The sequence below is a fragment of the Sciurus vulgaris genome (assembly GCF_902686455.1).
Source record: "Sciurus vulgaris genome assembly, chromosome: 11".
In the NCBI taxonomy this organism is placed as follows: Eukaryota; Metazoa; Chordata; class Mammalia; order Rodentia; family Sciuridae; genus Sciurus; species Sciurus vulgaris.
The window spans coordinates 112,199,047-112,221,745 of record NC_136472.1 but is presented as its reverse complement, the minus strand read 5'-3'; the positions used below and the strand labels follow the sequence as shown (position 1 = coordinate 112,221,745).

Genomic DNA, 22,699 nt, shown 5'->3' with positions numbered 1-22,699 from the left:
CATTTTAAGTGCATAGGAGAGAACTCGGTTCATTACATACAGTGATGCCTTAAGGCGATTGTTCTCACCTAAGAGTCTCTGAGACTCCTTTTATGGGTCCTCAGGGTAAAATCATTTCATAAAAATGCTAAGGTATGTCTTCATTTTTCAGCTTCTCTCTTAATTATAGCGTAGAGATTTCCATGTTATAATTTCCAGAGACTACATGTTGTGTGATGATGTAGTTCATCTGATAGTGTGCTTTGCATATATACATTTTAAAGTTTTGTTTTATTGTCTGATTTTAATTTAATTTAATTTCAAAGTCAATATTGAAAACATATCACCTATGTGAACCAAACTTCTTTGAAGGTTCTTAGTAACTGTATTTTTTCCTCAGTGACTTTAAGAGGAGCTCTGAGACCCAAAAGCTTGAGAGCTGTTGTCATAGGGCTGTAAGGCTTCCTTCTCTTAACCCCTTACATGGCCAGTAGTGAGCCATAGAGGTGCAGTGCAATGAGGTAAAACAGTCACTTGTTCAGTAAGAATTTTTCAGTGGAATTAAATTTAGTTCTGTAGGGACTTCAGGTCAGTCAATGTACAGAGGAGCAAAAGTCCTCTGAGTCAGGCAAACTCCTCAGAACAAAAGGACCTCTGTTTGAATGGCTTTGAAATGCTCTATAACACCTCTGTCCTTGAGGTCTGGAGATACTATCTTGTTATAATAACCTTTGGTGCTAGTGGACTCTAAGAAGCAGGCAAGTTATGTGATCTGCACATGCCCAAAGTTCACTGTACTATGTAACCTAGGTAACTTGATATGACCCTGGAATAGATAATGAACTGGACTGACCTTCCCACGAGAGCCACTTCTTGCTCTTTACCATCCTGTGTGCTTGCATCTTTATTGCTCTCCCCTTAACCCTTATGGCTGGATCCCAGTTAACCTTTACATAGTTCTTAGAGTATAACTTTGAGACTTTATTTGAGATTCTCTCCCAAGGCAGTGTTTGAGCATTGAATACTTTGTGGCTTGGGTCAAGTTTTCTATGAGGTGTGCAACTGGCAGATCTCAATATCAAGTCAGCCTTTTCAGAAGTCATCTTTATGGAATGCCTCCTTTAACTGTTAGGTTAATTATCTAGCTAATTTACATCACTTGGACTAGTTCTATCTAATGGAATGAGGGATAAATATATACATGTGCACACATGTATATATATTTTGGTAATAAGATTTTCTGATTTAAAGTAAAACAGGGGATTTAGTTTTAATAATGTATTTTATTTAGACTAGTATTCAAAATGTTTTCATGTTCATATAAAATTAATAAAATTTATCAATGTGATAGTTTATATTCCTTTTAAATGATCTTTTTATAAACCATTTGTCAACCGGTATCCCTGAAATCCTACTGTCAGGGCTTTATTTATTTATTTATTTATTTATTTTTTTAAATTTATTTTTATTGTAAACAAATGGGATACATGTTGTTTCTGTTTGTACATGGAGTAACAGCATACCATTTGCGTAATCATACATTTACATAGGGTAATGAAGTTTAAATCATTGTTATTTTTTCCTTCCCCCCCTCCCCTCCCACCCCTCTTTTCCCACTATACAGTCCCTCCTTCCTCCGTTCTTGCACCCCTCCCACCCCCCATTATGTGTCATCATCTGTTTATCAGTGAGATCATTTGTCCTTTGGATTTTTGAAATTGGCTTATCTCACTTAGCATGATGTTCTCCAATTTCATCCATGTACCTGCAAATGCCATAATTTTATTATTCTTTATAGCTGAGTAATATTCCATTGTGTATATATACCACAGTTTCTTTATCCATTCATCAATTGAAGGACATCTAGGTTGGTTCCACAGTCTGGCTATTGTGAATTGAGCAGCTATGAACACTGATGTGGCTGAATCTCTGAAGTATGCTGATTTTAAGTCCTTTGGGTATAGGCCGAGGAGTGGGATAGCTGGGTCAAATGGTGGTTCCATTCCAAGCTTTCTGAGGAATCTCCACACTGCTTTCCAGAGTGACTGCACTAATTTGCAGCCCCACCAGCAATGTATGAGTGTACCTTTTCCCCCACATCCTCTCCAACACCTATTGTTGCTTGTATTCTTGATAATCACCATTCTAATTGGGGTGAGATGAAACCTTAGGGTAGTTTTGATTTGCATTTCTCTTATTACTAAAGATGGTGAACATTTTTTCATATGTTTGTTGATTGCTTGTACATCTTCTTCGGTGAAGTGTCTGTTCATATCCTTAGCCCATTTGTTGATTGGGTTATTTGTATTCTTGGTGTAGAGTTTTTTAGTTCTTTATATATTCTGGAAATTAGTGCTCTATCTGAAGTGTGAGTGGCAAAGATATTCTCCCACTTTGTAGACTCTCTCTTCACATTGCTGATAGTTTCCTTTGCTGAGAGAAAGCTATTTAGTTTGAATCTGTCCCAGTTATTGATTCTTGCTTTTATTTCTTGTGCTATGGGAGTCCTGTTAAGGAAGTCTGATCCTAAGCCAACAAGGTGAAGATTTGGACCTACTTTTTCTTCTATAAGATGCAGGGTCTCTGGTCTGATTCCAAGGTCCTTGATCTATTGTGAATTGATTTTTGTGCAGGGTGAGAGATAGGGGTTTAGTTTCATTCTCTTGCATATGGATTTCCAGTTTTCCCAGCACCATTTGTTGAAGAGGCTATCTTTTCTCCATTGCATATTTTTGACACCTTTGTCTAGTATGAGAAAATTGTATTGATTTGGGTTTGGGTTTATGTCCTCTATTCTGTACCATTGATCTACCTGTCTATTTTGGTGCCAATACCATGCCGTTTTTGTTACTATTGCTTTGTAGTATAGTTGAAGTTCTGGTATTGCAATACCCCCTGTTTCACTCTTCCTGCTAAGGATTGCTTTAGCTATTCTGGGTTTCTTATTCTTCCAGATGAATTTCATGATTGCTTGCTCTATTTCTGTAAGGTACATATTGGGATTTTAATTGGAATTGTGTTGAATCTGTATAGCACTTTTGGTAGTATGGCCATTTTGACAATATTAATTCTGCCTATCCAAGAACATGGGAGATCTTTCCATCTTCTAAGGTCTTCCTCAATTTCTTTCTTCAATGTTTTGTAGTTTTCATTGTAGAGATCTTTTACCTCTTTGGTTAGATTGATGCCCAAGTATTTTATTTTTTTTTGAGGCTGTTGCAAATGGAGTTGTTTTCCTCATTTCCCTTTCAGCTGTTTTGTCACTTGCGTATAAAAATGCTTTAGATTTATGTGTGTTGATTTTATAGCCTGCTATTTTGCTGAATTCCTTGATGAGGTCTAGAAGTTTTCTGGAGGAGGTTTTTGGATCCTCTAAATATAGAATCATGTCATCAGCAAATAGTGACAGCTTAAGTTCCTCTTTTCCTATTTGTAACCCTTTAATTTCTTTAGTCTGCCTAATTGCTCTGGCTAGAGTTTTGAGGATAGTGTTGAATAGAAGTGGTGAAAGAGGACATCCCTGTCTTGTTCCCATTTTTAAAGGGAATGGTTTTAGTTTTTCTCCATTAAGAATGATGTTGGCCATGGGCTTAGCATAAACAGCCTTTACAATATTCAGGTATGTTCCTACTATCCCTATTTTTTCTAGTGTTTTTGAGCATGAAGGGGTGTTGTATTTTGTCAAACGCTTTTTCTGTGTCAATTGAAATAACCATATGATTCTTATCCTTAAGTCTATTGACATGCTGGATTATATTTATTGATTTACGGATGTTAAACCATCCTTGCATTCCAGGGATGAACCCCACTTGATCGTGGTGCACAATTTTCTTAATATGCTTTTGGATACAGTTTGCCAATATTTTGTTAAGGATCTTTGCATCTATATTCATCAAGGATATTGGTCTAAAATTTTCTTTCCTTGATGTGTCTTTTCCTGGTTTGTGTATGAGGGTGATATTAGCTTCACAGAATGAGTTCGGTAGGGTACCCTCCTTTTCTATTTCCTGGAATATTTTGAGAAGTATTGGAATGAGTTCTTCTTTGAAGGTCTTGTAGAACTCGGCTGAGAATCTGTCTGGTCCTGGGCTTTTCTTGGATGGTAGATTTTTTAAATAGCTTCTTCTATTTCATTGCTTGATATTGATCTTTTTAAATTGTGTATGTCCTCCTGGTTCAGTTTGGGAGGAGCATATGTCTCTAGAAATTTGTCAATGTCTTCGGAAGTTTCTATTTTGTTGGAAGGAATACAGATTTTCAAAGTAGCTTCTCATTATGCTCTGTATCTCAGTGGTGTCTGTCGTGATATTTCCTTTTTCATCACGAATTTTAGTAATTTGAGTTTTCTCTCTCTTTCTCTTTGTTAGTGTGGCTAAGGGTTTGTCTATTTTGTTTGCTTTCTCAAAGAACCAACTTTTTGTTTTGTCAATTTTTTGAATTGTTTCTTTTGTTTCAATTTCATTGATTTCAGCTCTGATTTTAATTATTTCCTGTCTTCTACTACTTTTGCTGTTATTCTTTTCTTCTTTTTCTAGGGTTTTGAGTTGTAATGTTAGGTCATTTAGTTGTTGACTTTTCATTCTTTTCTGGAATGTGCTCCATGCAATGAATTTTCCTCTTAGTACCGCTTTCATAGTGTCCCAGAGATTTTGATATGTTGTATTGTCATTCTCATTGACCTCTAAGAATTTTTTTATCTCCTCCCTGATGTTTTCTGTTAACCATGTTTCATTCAATAGCATATTATTTAGTCTCCATGTGTTGGAGTAATTTCTGTTTTTTATTTTGTCATTGATTTCTATTCTCAGTCCATTATGATCTGATAGAACACAAGGCAGTATCTCTATTTTTTTGCATTTCCTAAGGGCTGCTTGGTGGCATAACATATGGTCTGTTTTTGAGAAGGTTCCATGTGCTGCTGAGAAGAAAGTGAATATGCTCGTTGATGGATGGAATATTCTATATATGTCTAGTAAGTCTAGGTTATTGATTGTGTTATTGATTTCTATGGTTTCTTTGGTTGGTTTTTGTTTGGAAGATCTATCTAGTGGTGATAGCAGTGCATTAAAGTCACCCAAAATTATTGTGTTGTAGTCTATGTGATTCCTGAAATTGAGAAGGATTTGTTTGATATACAGGGATGCCCCATTGTTTGGGGCATAAATATTTACTATCGTTATGTCTTCCTGATTTATGGTTCCCTTAAGCAGTATGAAATGTCCTTCTGACTAACTTTGGCTTGAAGTCCACTTTATCTGATATAAGGATGGAAACCCCCACTTTTTTACTGTGCGTGGTAGGTTTTTTCCCATCCTTTCACCTTTACTCTGTGGATGTCTTTTTCTATGAGATGAGTCTCTTGCAGGCAACATGTTTTTGGGTCTTTCTTTTTAATCCATTCTGCCAGTCTGTGTCTTTTGATTGATGAGTTTAGGCCATTAACGTTCAGGGTTATTATTGAGATATGATTTGTATTCCCAGTCATTTGGCTTATTTTTGGTTTTTAAGTTGGCTTTGTTTCTCCTTTGAGTGGGTTTTCTCTAAGGTAGTTCCTCCCTTTGCTGACCTCCATTGTTGTTTTTCATTTCCTCCTCATGGAATATTTTGTTGAGAACATTCTGTAGCTCAGGCTTTCTATTTGTAAATTCTTTTAACTTTTGTTTATCATGGAAGGATTTTATTTCATCTTCAAATCTGAAGATAAGTTTTGCTGGGTATAGGATTCTTGATTGTCAACCATGTTCTTTCAGAGCTTGAAATACATTGTTCCAGGCCCTTCTAGCTTTTAGAGTCTGGGTTGAGAAGTCTGCTGCTCTCCGTATTGTTCTCCCCCTATGTGTAATCTGATGCTTTTCTCTTGCGGCCTTCAAAATCCTATCTTTATTTTGATTGTTAGGCATTTTCATTATAATGTGCCTTGGTGTGGACCTGTTGTGATTTTGTGCATTTGGTGTTCTGTAAACCAATTGTATTTGGTTTTTCGTTTCATTTTTCAGGTTTGGGAAATTTTCTGATATTATTTCATTGAATAGGTTGTTCATTCCTTTGGTTTGTATCTCTGTGCCTTCCTCAATCCCAATAATTCTTAAATTTGGTCTTTTCATGATGTCCCATAGTTCTTGGAGATTCTGTTCATGATTTCTTACCATCTTCTCTGTTTGGGCAACTTTATTTTCAAGATTAAATATTTTGTCTTCATTGTCTGAGGTTCTGTCTTCCATGTGGTCTAGTCTTTTGGTGATGCTTTCCATTGAGTTTTTTATTTGTTATTGTTTCCTTCATTTCAAGGATTTCCGTTTGGTCTTTTTTTTTTTTTTTTTTTTTTTTTTGAGAATCTCTATCTCTTTGTTGAAATGATCTTTTGCTTCCTGCAGGTGCTCTTTCAGCTTATTGGTATTATCATTCGTTGCCTGCATTTGCTTTCTTATCTCATCCTTTGCTTCACGAATCATCTTAATCATGTATAATCTGAAGTCCTTTTCTGACATTTCTTCTACCATACTGTCATTGGATTCTATTACTATAGAATCTAGATTTGTTTGGATCATTTTCTTCCCTTGTTTTTTCATGTTGTTCATGTATCTTCCCCTCTAGCAGTGCAGATCTGGGGTATTGCAGATTTCCCCCTATAGGCTTATAGTGGCCCTATAGGTTTCCAAAACCCTTTCTTTAAGAGGAGATCAATATTAGCAGTGCCCAATTCAGACACTATACAATCCTAGACCAAATAGCCCCTATGAGGACAATAACAAAATTGTCGTAATAAACAGAATGAGTTAAAATATTATCTTCGGTAAAACAAACAGGTTTGCAATAAGGTCTGCAGTTTCAAATGGAGGACAAAGAGGATGCAGAGGGATGTAGAATGTGGCTGTTAATGGAATAAGAAAGGAATATACAGAAGTTCTAGATAATAGAGAGGGTGAGAGTGTAATCAAAAGAAATTGGATGTTAGCATGCAAAAAAGGGAGAAAGAGACTCTGAGGGCACAGGTAAACAAAAGGAAAAGAGAACAAGAAAAGTAAAGAAATAAAAACTTAAACTTTTTCAATAAGGATAAAAAAGAAAATCTACAGTATAACTGTCATAGTAATGAAACCTCCCAGAGTTCAGTAGCCTGATGCAGGAGAGGTACCTGACAATATGCTTCAAGCCTCCAGCAGGCTTCTCAGGATGTGATTTGCTCCACCTAAAGATCGGAGCTATAGCTTCCAGGATTATCCAAGATGGCCGCACTGGCTTTGAAATGTGTTGGCAAATGGGGAGTTGCAGCTCAGCATGTGGCCGTGGTCAGCCAGGGGTCCTGGAGGTCGGGTGTGTTTGGTGTGGTTGTGTGGTTGTGGGATCCTGGAGGCCGGGTGCAATCAGTCGGTCTGGGGTCCCAGTGTTAGGACACAGTCAGTTGGTCTGGGGGTCCTGGCCGCAGGGAGCAGTCGGTCGATGTGAGGGCCCCAGAGGCAGGGAGTGATCGGTCAGGCTGAGGGATCCTGGAGTTGGGGCTCAGTCAGTCCATCCAGAGGTCCTAGGGGTCCTGGCTGTTGTCTCAAAATGGCGGCAGCCAAGTGTAATCAAACCTGCAGGTACTGTGACAGTGAACTTCCAGGCAACAGCAGGCAGCTGGTGCTCCACTGGTGGTCGGCCGATCAGTTTGCTGACTGTTGTCTGACGATCAGGAGGTGAACCTCATGCGTTGGGTGATGGATAGGTGTAAGGCAGGCGATGGACAGGCAAGAGGCAGGCAAATGGCAGATGATAGGTGCCTGACAGTGAGCAATCTGCACTCAAAAAAGGCGTTGATATGCTGGCAGATTGCAGGTGATCACAGCAGACAAATGGGGTAAACAGCAGGGGATCGATAAGCAGCAAAACTGCCTCACCGAGAAATAGATATCCTGCTTGAAACTGGAGTTATGGGGCGAGAAGGAACGCAGCCTCCCTCTAGTCCGCCATCTTCAGCTTGTAGGGCTTTATTTTTTATGGGGAATGGTGAGGAGGAAGTTTGTTTTGTTTTTATCCTAATAATGAACTTCTCCCTGGTTCATTGGCTTTTATTTTCTCACCTTATCTTGTCTGTGAATGTGGTATCAGAATATGCAAGTGAATTATTGCCTGTTGTTGGGAAGAAATCACTTTTTCTTTTTAAACTTTATTCACTACGACCATTACTTTGCTTGCAAAAATGAGGGGAAAATAAAAGAAACTGTGGGTTTAGAAGTGAGAACTAAAAGGAGGAAATGCTGTTTTTCCCCCTTCTAGAATGAATAATAAAGAACTATGACTTGGCATGATGTGAATTTAATTTTTTTCCTTACCATATGCCAAATTAAAAGGAAGAGTTTGTTGAAAGGAAATGTCTTGAGGAGGGAGATTCTTGAGGACTTTCACAATCTGTATCTATTTAGCAACATATTTGATGCAGTGCCATGTTTAATTAACATTAGAGTGTCAATTCACAGAATCATGCATTTTGTAAGATTGAAGAATTCTGTGCAGAATAGGTGGACTTAGGAAATAATAGTCTGTTGGTAATGTGTTGGAAATTTCATTCTTGTTATAATTTCTGTGTGTGTGTGTGTGTGTGTGTGTGTGTGTGTGTGTGTGTGTGTGTTATATGTGTATTGTGAATCACAGATTTTCAGATCCAATCTAAAAACATATTCTTTGAGAGTTTGCCTTCTATTTATCTACTGATTTACTTTTGCTGTAGGCACATTTTTCAAGCAACTAGTATGCACTTTCAGCTAAACCCTATGTTAGATAGTCTCCACTCATCTGTAACTGAAAATTCTTGCTCATTATTCTGTTCAGGTATTCTTGAAATAGTCATACCTGCATGCCAGCCCCCTGCTCTCTGACTTAATATTTTCTATATTCCATTGAGTTATTTGTTTGTTTGCTTTTTAGAAAACTTCCCTTTTCCAGTTTGTACCTAAGGTTAGGAGCTGAGCTTCAAGAAGTTGCTTCCCCATTAAATTGTCCTATCAGGCAGTAGTGCAGTTGCCAAATGGCATCAAGTTTTCTTCTTGGGTGTTATAGCTTCTTAGTGAGGATTGCAGGGGAGCCTGGCCCGCTGTGAAGAAGCTGGCTGCTCGCTCTCTGGCACAGCCCTCAGGGTCAGGCCTTGCTGTGGGTCCATTCTGTGGCTCAGTCTGACTTTCCTGAATGGAATGCATTTTTCCCCCAGCTCTGTTCCTTCCATGTTCTTCCCACATCAGCTGGCAGCAATCAGTTAGTTCTGAATGTTGCCCACAAATTGTTAGCTATTTTTCCTTTTGGCCCCCCAACTTGCACTTTGAATAAGGAATCAATGTAATTTCGATCCAGAGTTATGTTGCTTAGTGAAGCAAATCTAATCCTTGCCAAAGATTGCCTGAAGTTTAGGATTTGATTCTGGAAAAAACTAAAATAACAATAGTAGTATCTGTAATTAATGTATACAGTAGCATCCCCCCCAATCCATGGGTGATACATTCTAAGACCCCTACTGGATGTCTAAAACTTCAGATAGTACCAGACCATATATGTGTGTGTGTGTGTGTGTGTGTGTGTGTGTGTGTGTGTACTGTTTCTCCCTATAATGACATAATGTGATAAAGTTTAATTTATGAATTGGGCACGATAAGAGGTTGACAGTAGCTAATAATAAAACAATTTTATCAAGTATACTGCAATTAAAAATTGTGAATGTTCTCCATTAAAATCTTCTTGTACTGTAGTTCTTAGCAACTTCAGCACACAATTTCTTATTATGATGAGGACTTTCACCATTCAACTTTATAACTTCTGTTCTGGAAAGTGTTCATCATGCAACACAGTGCATCTCCACTGGCATTTCCAAATTGCCAGCATCATTGCTCTAGTGCCTCAGTACCATTAGTGAGTAAAATAAGGAGTGCTTGAGCACAAGCACTGTGATATTATAATAGTTGATCTGATAACCTAGTTGACTGCTAAGCAACTAATGGGAGAATAGCATATACATATTTGATATGCTAGACAAAGGGATGAGTCATGTCACAAACAGGATGGTACAAGATTTCATCATGCTCTTCAGAATGGTGTGCAATTTAAAACTTATGAAGTATTTTTTAAAAAATTTTTTAGTTGTGGATGGACACAAGAATTTATTCTATTTATTTATTTTTATGTGGTGCTGAGGATTGAACCCAGTGCCCCACATGTACTAGGGAAGTGCTCTACCACTGAGCCACAACCCCAGCCCTGAAGTGTTTATTTTTGAAATTTTCTATTTAATATTTTTACTCCATAATTGACTGAGGATAACTGGAGCTGCAAACAGTGAAACCAAGGTACAACTGTATTGCATGATTAACACTTTCCAGGTATTCTATTAAGCAGGTTGCATTCATTTACTTAATTAACTCTCAACAACCCTTTAAATAAGGTTCCATTGTTGCCAATGGAAGCTACAAAAGAAAGGAAGCTACAAAAAATTTAATAACTTGCTCTATGTTACACATTAAAGAATAATTTAGGGGCTGGGGAGATAGCTCAGTCGGTAGAGTGCTTGCCTTACATGCACAAGGCCCTGGGTTTGATCCCCAGCACCGCCAAAAAAAAAAAAAAAAAAAAAAAAAAAAATAATTTAAAAGTTTGGAATCCATGTATCTTGACTTCAGAATCCTTGCTTTTGGTACTTTATTCAACTGTTTGGCAAAGCTTCACCTTTGAGTGTTTTGTGAAATTTTAAATCTCATTGCACTGGAGAATAAACAGAAATTTAATGTTTTATGTCATAAAATTTCTGTTTGTCAGGCCTGTTTTCACATGCTTGTAATCCCAGCGACTTGAGAGGCCGAGGCAGGGGGTCGACCAAATTCGAGGCCAGCTTGGGCAATTTAGTGAGACCCTATCTCAAAGTGCTGTTATAGTGCTCCTGGGTTCAATCCCCAGTAACCCTCTACTCCCAAATTTCTGTTTCCATCTTACAGTAACAATTTATACTTGTTGTAATTTCCCCCAAAACTTAAGAATGCATTTTGTTATGGTTTAGATGTAATGTCCCCCAAAAGCTCATGTGTGAGAGAATGCGAGAAGGTTTGGAGGAGAAATGATTGGCCTTAAACCAATCAGTGAATTAATCACTGATGAGTTTAACTGAGTGGTAACTGGAGGCGGTTGGGATGTGGCTGGAGGAAGTGTTTCATTGGCAGCATGGCTATGGGGTATATATTTTGTGTATGGAGCCTAAAGTCTCTCTGCTTCCTGATCACCGTGTGACCTGCTTCCCTCTACCACATGGTCTGTCATGATGTTCAGCCTTAACTCGAGCCCTGAGGAACAAAGTCTGCTGTTCATTGACTGAGACCTCTGAAACCATGAACCCCCAACTAAATTTTTCCTCCCCTAAAATTGTTCTGGTCAGATCTTTTAGTCACAGTGATGAAAAAACTGACTAAAACAAGTATGTAGGACTGTATTCCCTTTATATGATGACAGATGCACTTAGTATAGAATGTAAAACTATATATACACATATACTTTTATATGTATTAAATTATAATTTTTATAAGGTACATGGCATATGTTATAAGATCTTAATAGCCAATTTTATTCTCAGAGATAATTAGATTTGGCTTTCTGTTTACCTTTATAAAGTCCTCAGACTGAGAAAACAAATGAAATTCAGAGTCCAATGTGAATCACAGGCCCTGCTGTATGACTCCTCCAATTACAGTGTAACATACTCTCCTGAGGATGAAATAGTACAAAAATTTGGTCATTTTTGATGACTTCCCCCACCCTCCATCAATGCCATCAGTTGGTAGAGTATGAAAAAGATGGGGAATTTCAACCACAATCCTTTGTTTAAGCCCCCATTGTTAAGATCAGCACGAGTGCTTCCCAACACGGGAACATGCATAGAGAATTGTGTTTCTTCTGGAGTGAACAGATGGGGCTCCCTGAGACCAGGGGTGTTCCATTGTCACTTACAACCCATTTCCAGCACACCTGATCATTGGCTTGTGAGTTTCTAAGCTTGTTAGGTATATGAAAGTATTCCATACACTATAAAGTTCCATTCATATTTAAGGTTTTTCAAAATTTTAATTTATTAAGACCCAGGTGTTTGTTCTATAAAGAGACATGGTTGCCTTGATAATTTTGTTTTGGGAGCTGTCCTGAGAGAAGAAGCAGGAGCAGATGCCACACCAGTTGCTGTAGTTAATGTTCTGTATGTGATCTGGCAGTGATAAGTAGGTATGCTAGTGGTCAAGGGTCATATGGCTTGAGATTTCTTGTAGGAGATCAAACAGTTGTTAAGATTTGTTGATGATTCTGCTATTTCTCCTCACTAAATTCTTTGCTTTTCAATCTGTTCCATTGCTTTTTATTGTCAAATTCTGACTTCTAGCCAGGCATGGTGGTGCTCACCTGTAATCCTAGCAACTTGGGAGGCTGAGACAGGAGGACTGCAAGTATGAGGCCATCTCAGCAATTTATTGAGACCCTGTCTCTCAAAAAAAAAGGGGGGGGGGGAGTTTTTCCTTTTTTTTTTTTTTTGGTAGTTCAGTGGTAAAGTGTCCCTGGGTTTAGTCCCCAATACCCCAAATCTGTTTTCTTAGTGAATTCTTTCCCTATGTTTGTTTCTTCTCCCCCAGGTGAAGGTCTTTTGTTATCCTCTCTTCTGCCACAGAGCTTGTACAGAGCCCTATTGATCGTACTTGCAGTGTGATATTATCTGTATCACACATCTCTTTCCCCTGTTGATTTGTGAACTCCCTCAAGTGTCTTGGTTAGCTTTGTAGCTGGAGCTACACCCAGCTCATTTCATCACATTCCACCAGCAGGCAAGGCAGTGTTCTTGGAATCAAGCTGAAATTTCTCTTTGCTGTTTTCCCATTAATCTTATTCTGACATCTGAAACAATTCCAAATAAACTTACCTTTGTGTTAGTCATTCATACATTTAAATAATCTACCATGTATAGTTCCATACAAACTATTCCTCTGACCTAAATGTTTTTACTATTGAAATTTTACTTCCCTTTAAAAAAAAAAAAAATCTTTATATATTTTTAGTTGTCAATGGGCCTTTATTTTATTTATTTACATGTGGTGCTGAGGTTTGAACCCAGTGCCTCACACATGCTAGGCAAGTGCTCTGCCACTGAGCCACGACCCCAGCCCCTTATTTTTCTTCTTCCTTAATAAATTTCCTTTTCTTCTCTCAGTGTATGGAATCTTGAAATTTTAAGAGTTAGAGAATATTAGAGTTTGTCTAGTTTGGCCTTTCATCTAACACATTTTGATTATGTACTGATTAAGTAATTTAAAATGAGATAGGCAGGTATTTTGGGAGCAAAACAAATGTTTTGAGTATTTCACTGAGAATGATGAAGTTTAGTAGATAATAACAAAGTTCTCATTTTCCTTCTACTTTGAGTGCCGTTAGGTGTCTTCAGAATGATGGACCAAATGGAAGGACATATTTTGTGCTGAAGCAGTGTATATATGGTACAGAAAGATCTTCAGATTATTAAACCTGGCTCTACCCCATTCTAACTATAAATTACTTAATCTTGGGTTAATTACTTACTCTCTTCAGGTGTGTGATAACATGGTGTTGTGAGTTTAAATGAGCTAGTACTGCAAAGCACCAGGAATTATGGCTGGCACAGTAAACATTAGGTATGGCTGCTGCCACCACTACCACCACTACCACTGTTGAATTACATAAGCCCCTGGCAAAGTATGGAAAGCCCCTGCAAAAGTTCTGGTAGGATCTTACTAAAATGTCATGTACCTACAGGAGACCCTATGTACTATTCTGTGCACTGAAGCATGGTTTGACCCAGACTGTAACCATATCTATGGAGTAATGAAATATTTTGTCATGGAGTTTTACTGTATAGCCATTTTAAAAAATGGCAGAAGACCCACTAGCTTTTGGAGTCCTTTCCTTTGAGATGAACTTTCAAGGACTCCATTTCCTGTCTTTTTAAAACAAATAAATTCATTTTTCTCATTGACATTCTGAAAACAAAACAAAACAAAACAAACTGGCATTATATTTTGCAGAATATAATGTTTTAAAGTGGATTTTTTTTGTTTTGAGTGAATTTTTTATAAGGCAGCAGAGTAAATTTTCTTCCTCTGCTTTCAGGTTGCTATCAAGATCATAGATAAGACCCAGCTGGATGAAGAAAATTTAAAGAAGATTTTCCGGGAAGTTCAAATTATGAAGATGCTTTGCCACCCCCATATCATCAGGCTCTACCAGGTAGGATGCGTAGGGGTATAGTGAATGGCTGTGAAGAACCAGGACAATCTGTTGTATTGAAGACTGCCTTTGAAGAAAATGTGGCTGGGTGAACATCTGTTACTTTTTTTTACATACGTGCATCCTTTTGTCTTCCCTTCCCTTCTGTCGAGTTTCCCCTGGCTCTTTACTGAGGTCTGCCTTACCCAGGTCTGTCTTTTTAATTTGTTCTTGAAAACTTGATGTCTTCCTTAGCAAGAATTGCACAAAAACATTATTCAGAAGATGATGAGAGCTTATTTTATTTAGGTCAGAGTCCTAAAACATGATGGGAAACCCAAAAGGAATAGTTTTGAGAGATGAAAAGCTAGAAATCAATACCTTTTTCTTGCAAGATTATTTAAATACTAATTTCTGTGATTGTGTTATGAATTACGATGGTAAAGGATATTTTAAGTATTTTTTTGCATCAGGCAAAACCTACCTCTTGGGTCCAGGGTGATAGCTCAGTGTAAGAATGCTTATCTAGCACCATTTGGGAGGCACTGAGTTCCATCTCCAGCAACAGACACACACACACACATAAAACCTACCCCTTTTCCTCTTTCCTATTCTAATAAGGTCCTGGCTTTAGTTTTCCAAGGTGGCATTTTAGCTTTTTGTTCAGAGATGGAGTCCATGTCAGGGGGAAATTACTGTTTTAGTTTTCTTACCTTCCTAAGAAACATTAATGTTTCATGCGATCATCAAAATGATTCCCTAGCCTTAATGCCGAAGCAGTAAATCTGATCATTGGAATTTGAAGTCAGATAGGAGGCTAGGGCATTGCCTTAGCTGGCTGGTGGAAGAGATATTTTGGGAGAGGTGGGGCTTTGGGGTGCTTCTCAAATTGCAGCGTGTTGGCAACAGTGAGCTTTGCTTATGAACAGGGCAAGTCCTGCTCACTGGTTTCCACAAGAACAGTCATCTCTTAACTTCTGAAGGAAGTGGCCACCCACTCAGTTTGTTTGCTGATGTTACTTTGCAGTAAATGCTTTCTGACCCAGACATGGGACCACGTGTAAGACTGGAGAAAGCATGCTTATGCCACAGTGGGCAGGCTTGCTTTAAGCCTGTTAATTTTATGGAAAAGAAAGCACGTTATGATGTCACTTTTTATGACTAAGGCTACAGCTCTCTGGCATTAGCTGTTCACATGATGGAATGAAGTAGGTCAGCAGGAACAGACCTGTTGAAATTTATTAGACTAAATTATGTTGAACAGCATCTATGTTCTGCCCAAGAAGCAACCCTGTGAAAGTTTTCTAGCATTACCTGAGTATACTGTGAGTTTACAGGTGTTGTAACCTTGACTTCCTTCCTATCTTGGTAGATTGAAAAACTTCTTGACCTCATCTTTTAAAATAAATCATCTTAAACATAATTGTAGAGCTTAGATTGATCTTTCCAAAGAAGTTGACTTGTAGATATTAACCTTAAAACTTACTTCTGCAAGTTTACCCATCTTACCCAAGATTGCACTAGTTTATAAACATTTCTCTCCTTCAGTCATGGCCTTGGACAGTATCTTTTCATTTTGTTTTCTGGGCAGCTAGTGTTTTTAGTAGAAAATTCTAGCTGCCAATGTGAGTGGTTGGCAAAAAGTCTGCATATGATATCAGGTGGTTTTCAGGTCAGTTTCCTCAGAGTGAGCAAATATAGGTAACTATGTAGGAAACAGCAGATTTTGAGCTTGTAAAAATTTTTAGTAACAAAAGTATATTTGCAGTTAATAAAAGGCTGTGAAATTCATAATATGACACTAATTAAATTTTTTTCCTAAATACCTTCATATATTTAGAGCACTTGCGCGCTCTCTCTCTCTCTCTCTCTCTCTCTCTCTCTCTCTCTTTTTGTACTGGGGATTGAACCCAGTGGTGCTTTACCACATCCCCAGCCCTTTTTATTTTTTATTTTGAGACAGGGTCTTGATCAGTTGCCTAGGGCCTTGCCAAATTGCTGAGGCTGGTTTTGAACTTGTGATCCCCTTGCCTCAGCCTCCCCAGTCACTGGGATTACAGGCGTGTGCCACCAGAGGACTTACTTCTTGTCATATAAGTTAACATGTAGAGAGAGCTTAGAACATGTAACGTACAGTGGACTGATACCACCAGGACAACATTTTTAAAAGAAAAAAGATCAAAAAAGAACAACACAGGAAAAAAAAGAACAACAACACAGCTGTTAGATTTAAAAACTGAAAATCTCTCACTGTACTCATAACAGTGGAGTAATATTAAGCTATTAAAAGAGGAGATAGATTTATGCATTAAATACCATCCATGTATGATATTAATATATAAAGATACAAAAGAAAGTGGAAAAGAATTTAATTAGCTGCAGGATGGTAAAAGTCTAGAATTGTCATATTGAATATGGTAGAATGGTAGACAATAGCCATATGTAACTGTTGAATATTAAAATGTGACCGGAGTTACTAAGGAACTGAATTTTAAGTTTTATTTAATTTTAATTAACTTAAATGTAAAAACTGAAGCAGTTTACAATTTTTTAAGATAGTATTTTGGACATATGGAGGTAAGTAAAATATAATTATTTTCCTCTTTTACTTCTTAAATATGGCTACTAGATATGCAGCTCATATTATATTTTTATTATATAGCATTGCTTTTGAAGGATGTATGATAATTATTAATGGATTTTCTCTGGGGAAGTGAGAGGAAGGGGATTGGTAAGAGGAGACCCTTTGGTTTCTTGTTTGTATACTGGGTGTTTAAAATGTCTATAATGTGTAAGATACGCTTATGTGTATTTGTTTAAAATGTTTGATGAGAAAGGTAAAAAGGAAGAAAGGAGTGACAATGCATCACACAATTTTTTTAAAAAAATGTAGCAAACAGGGACCAAGAATATACACAAATGGATAATTTGTATGACTTAAACAGTTGATATTTAAGATATAGGAAAGATCATGGAGAAAAAAGAGATTGGGAAGGAGGGAGGAGGAATGAGAAATGAGGGGAAATATAGAATGAATTTTAGAAAAATCACATATGTGCATATATAAACATACCACAGGGAATTTCACCTTTATGTGTGTGTGGAAAGCATCAATCAAGGATGGATAAATGGATGAGCAAGGGGAGGATCAGTGGAGTGGAGTGTGGGGTAGACGGAAGGAGCCGGGGAGAGGGAAGTAATGGGGACTGAAATGGAGTGGGTCAGATTCCACGCATGTATGATTTTGTTGGAATGAACTCAGTTGCTGTGTATAATTATAATGCTCTAGTAAAAAAGAATGAGAAAACACACATAGAAAAAATATATTTTAAATTATTTTTTATCTTATTTTAAGATACTTTAAATTATTTTTCCCTTTTTTTAATAAATGGGCAGTGGAAAGGAAATATATCATTTCCATTTAAAAAATAAAGCCCTATGTGACCTTCGCACAGTTCTTAAATGATTCCCTTTATTTTTTAATAAGACTTTTTTCATTTTAGTTAGATTTTTGGTGGGGCATCTTTGAGCATCAAGTGATTGATGTTGAATGTGAACTTAAGTATAAACCTCATAGAAAGACAAAAGGATCCTGTCTTTCAAGTAGTAAATGTTTCTTTCTTTTGGGAATTTGGATATCCATTTTCTCCCTTTCTTAATAACATTTATACCTGTCCCCCAATGCTTTGAATTTCCTTTAAGCAGTGTGGTCATTAATACTTCATTGCAAATGACAAAAGAGGACTCATTAGTTTCTCTTCCTATGGAATCAGCCTGTCATTTGTGTCACTGTTGCTTTCCTTCTTTTACACCAGGTTATGGAAACAGAACGGATGATTTATCTGGTGACAGAATATGCTAGTGGAGGGGAAATATTTGGTAAGTACATTTGTTGCATTCTTTAAACAGTTATTTAGCACACCGTGGCAAACCTAAAATAGCCATTCAATGCCTTTGTCACTTGAGCAGCTGTCACTTGATGCTGTCCTTAGGACTGTCATTTTCTGTCAACAGAGTAATTTAATTTTTTTCATTCACCTAGTTAAATCTTTATTTTCTTAGCGGGGTATTTTGTTTATTTCAATCAGGTGTTGACTGTGTAGATTGAAGATCTCCAATACCAAACATCCCTTCTGATTAGATGACTGAGGGTCTCTCCTGTTGTCAGGTTCTGACCTAGGTCACCAAGAATGACAGAACTCCCACAGGTGTGTGGGCCTCTGTCGTGTGAGAAGGCAACACGTGGAGCAGACTTCTCACCCCACACAGTCTTTAAACTTTGTTTAAATATAACATGTAACTGTATTCCTTACCATGTGCTCACATTTCCCCTTGAAGACTGATGTGATTTGGGGCTTTTGCTGTCAGTAGAAGTTTTTTCTCTTACGCTTGGCTTTATCACAGCATCAGAAATAAGCAGGAGAATTTGTTACTGGCAAATTTGACTCTTTGAGGTGCTAAAAACTAGCAAAAATTTATTCTTTGGTAATGTTGGTAAATGGAACTAAGTAGAGGTAAAGGGTAAACCTTGAAATCTAAATTCATGTGTCTTTTTTTCTCTTGGCAACTAAATATAGAGAAAGATCTCTTTTTGTATATTTTAGGTTTATCTAATTTCTTTTTTAGATTTTTTAAAAATATTTTTTGTTGTAGATGGACATAATATCTTTATTTTATTTTTATGTAGTACTGAGAATCGAACCCAGTGCCTCACATGTGCTAGGCAAGCACTCTACCACTGAGTCACAGCCCCAGCCCCTTAGATTTATTTTTAATTTTACACATATGAACACTTACTAAGCTAAAATATATTTAAAAGCATGGAATCACTTTTAAAGCGGAACATTCTTACTAATGATAGGACCTCTGTGACTGCATTGAATATTGAATGTGTGTGCCTGTGAGTTTTAAACTTTGCCCAGCAATCTGATATTTTTTTGTCTAAAGTATTTTTAGGATAAGTGCTAGTCCTTTTTAAAGGAGAATCAGGCATTTCTTAATTTGTCTTTAATCAGCTTCATTGATGGACTTATTTCATGCTAAAGCTAGTAGTGATGGAATGAAATTTATAATGAACAACACTATATAGTGTTGGAGGGAATACTTTGTTTCAAAGAAATTAATACATTAAAAGGTTTGAAGAATAGTGTTACAGGTCAAGAAGAAACTAGCCTGGGGACCAAAACTGTAACCTTTACCGGGCAGAGTTGATCATGGAAGCATTGTGGAGACCACAGGCATTTTCCTGAGGGTGCTGTTCTATGGAAGTTCATGAACCAGAAAACTAAAGTATGTCAGAGACTATTTGGAAGGAGAGAAAAAGAGCAATCACATTGCTAGGAAGTACACCATGACCTGACGTGCCAGGCCAGGTTATGATGAGACTGCTTTGATTCAGATGGCAAATGTATGCAAAAACACGGACAACTTTCATTATCTAGGTACTGGGTTGTTTTTTTTTTTTTTTTTAAATAAGTTTTGTTACATAAAAAAGCAGAACATCTCTCAAATCTGTGAGCTTCCTGTTGACTATTTTATCTCACAGAAAGACATTTATTGATGGAGAAGCAGTGATAATCTTGGAAGAAAGATTGTGTCATTGTGTTTGTAACTGTCTAAGAACCAAGCCTAGGGCATATCAGATCTACCCTGCTCTTTAGGAAAGCAGAGCTTATTTTATTTTATTTGTATCTGGAATTCAATCTAGGGGATTAACCACTGAGTGACATCCCCAGCCCTTTTTATTTTTTATTTTGAGACAGGGTCTCACTAATTTGCTTAGTGACTTACTACATTGCCGAGACTGGCTTTGAACTTGCAATCCTCTTGCCTCAATCTCCTGAGTTGCTGGGATTACAGGCGTGCACCACTAGGCCTAATTTGGAAAGCAGGTTTTTTTTTTTTTTTTTTTTTTTCTTTTTAGATATACATGACAGTAAAGTGTATTTTGACATACTATACATATATATTCTAATTAGGATCCCATTCTTGGAGTTGAATGCGATGTGGCGTTATACTGGTTGCGTATTCACATATAAACGTTGGAAAATTATGTCCAATTCATTCTACTGTCTTTCCTATTCCTGTCCTTCCTCCCTTCCCTTTATTCCCCTTTTTCTAATCCAATGAACTTCTGTTATTCACCTCCTCCCCCTTTTTTTGTTTATTCATATCAGAGAGAACATTCAACCTTTGGTATTTTGGGATTGGCTTATCTCTTTAGCCTGAACGTCTCCAGATCCATCCATTCACTGGCAAAAGTCATAGTCATTCTTCTTTATGGCTGAGTAATACTCCATTGTGTATATATACCACATTTTCTCTATCCATTCATCTGTTGAAGGGCATCTAGTTGGTTCCTCTGCTAAACTATTATGAATTGAGCTTCTGTAAACATTGATGTGGCTGCATACTATAGTATGCTGATTTTAACTTCTTTGGATGTATACTAAGGAGTGGTACAACTGGGTCAAATGGTGGTTCCATTTGTAGTTTTTTGAGGAATCTCCATACTGGGAAAGCAGATTTTAAAAGTACAGGGAAGGGGGCTGAGGTTGTGGCTCAGTGGTAGAGCACTTACCTAGCATGTGTGAGGCACTGGGTTTGATTCTCAGTACCACATAAATAAATAAAGGTATTATGTCCATCTATAACTAAAAATATATACTTAAAAAAAAAAGGTAATAGTCCTCTGGTCATGGACTCTTTGTGGGAATGTAGCTCAAGGGAGGCAAATAGAATGTACTTTTTTTTTCTTTCGTTCTTCTTTTTTTGGTACTGGGGTTTGAATCAGTGGTGCTTTACCATGGAGCTACACCCCCAGTCCTTTTAACTATTGTTTTTTTTTTTTTTTTTTTTTTTTTTGGGGGGGGTGGGTACCAGGGATTGAACTCAGGGGCACTTGACCACTGAGCCATATCCCCAGCCCTATTTTGTATTTTATTTAGAGACAGTTGCTTAGCACCTCACTTTTGCTGAGGCTGGTTTTGAACTCATCATCAACCTATCTCAGCCTTCCAAATTGCTGGGATTACAGGTGTGTGCCACTGCACCTGGCACTTCTTTCTTTTTATTTTGAGACAGAGTGTCACAAAGTTGCTGGGACTGGCCTTGAACTTGTAGACCCCCTGCCTCAGCCTCCCGAATCACTGAGATTACAGGTGTGCACCACCAAGCCTGGGTCAGAATGTACTTATGATAATATTATTTTAAAAAGAGATATATAACACATTTTATATATATAATGCCCATGTAATTACATGAGCGTAAATATATTATTGATATTATTTTAAAAGATCCAGATGAGAAAGAAAATGTAGTACGCTGAAGAAATTCTTGAGACTGTGCAGGATAAAACTATCTTGTGATCTCTAATTTTGTGAGCTTTGTACCCGTGTAGATGATGAGAGGAGATGCTTAGTCAAGAAAGTGGGCGTTAGAGGTAGTTAGACTTAGGTTTGAATCAGATCTCTGCCACCAATTGCTCTTTTACCTGGACAAATTACCCATAATTCTGGTTCTTGACCTCAGGATCTATAAAGGCCAGCTCTACAATAGTTACTTCATTGTGTAGACGAAATGAGATGGCACTCATAGAGCCCTGGCACATGCTTCCTTTTACCTTTGTTAAAGAACAAACAGGAGACCAGTCTCTGGCATGATTGTGGACTTTTCTGATCCACTGCCCAGTGAAACTGGTAAAAACTATTAAAAAATGGAAACCAGGCATTTTAAAGTCTATGAAAGTGGACCTAAAGACAAACAGCAAATGAAGAAACACTTCCTCAAGAACATCTGTGAATATTTGATAGGAAATGAGATAATCTGTGGTGTTCGAACCAATACTGCTTTCTTCTTTCTGCTTGTGGGCTCCATGAGATGGGAGGTACACTCTGGTTGGTTCTTATACAACCATGTCTCCTCTCTACCAGCACCTGCACAGATGGCTTTCTTCCCAGGAGGAGCAGGCCACTGGCATTTGTCGTCCTTTACGCAGTGACCTTTTTACTGAGAATAGGTCCAAGGGGACTGCGCTTGAGAGGTGGGGGCTCCCTTCTTCTGCCCAGGCCTACTTTTAGAATTTGATTGTACCATACTGAGAATACTGGGACACAGATTATTCTTGCCTGGGGTCATAAGACTATGGTTTCAGGCCAGGAGAGGCAAACTGAGAGGACCTCAGGCTGCTATCCCTCTCTTTCTTCTGTGTTCTCCTGATGCTCCTAGACTGAGTGTCCCTCAGCACGAACTTTGCTGGTGTCCCCATTCCCACCTCCAGAGGCCTGAATCTTATATTTTGCCTGGGGAGAAAAACAGACTATGAAACAGCACCTAATTTCTTCCCAAGGGAACTGACTTCATTTGCAAGAGGAGAGTAAAGAAGTTCAGTGCAGACTGTACTCTCAGGAACAGTGAAAATTATGGTAAAAGACACTTGAGAGGACTTTTAGGACACTGTTTAAAAACTGTCAACTTGCTGTTCTGCAGGAGAAAACCA

At 37.7% G+C, this 22,699-nt stretch overlaps 1 protein-coding gene across 6 annotated transcripts in view; it reads left to right on the top strand.

Annotated features, from left to right (window-relative positions):
- The window catches only part of SIK3 (SIK family kinase 3), a 243,932-nt gene that overhangs the window by 122,767 nt on the left and 98,466 nt on the right, over positions 1–22,699 (top strand). For all 6 annotated transcript variants that reach the window (XM_079105415.1, XM_079105416.1, XM_079105413.1 and 3 more), the window contains exons 2-3: positions 14,107–14,223; positions 18,018–18,081. In XM_079105415.1, coding sequence (XP_078961541.1) covers positions 14,107–14,223; positions 18,018–18,081 — 181 coding nt within the window. The remainder of the gene's footprint in view (positions 1–14,106; positions 14,224–18,017; positions 18,082–22,699) is intronic.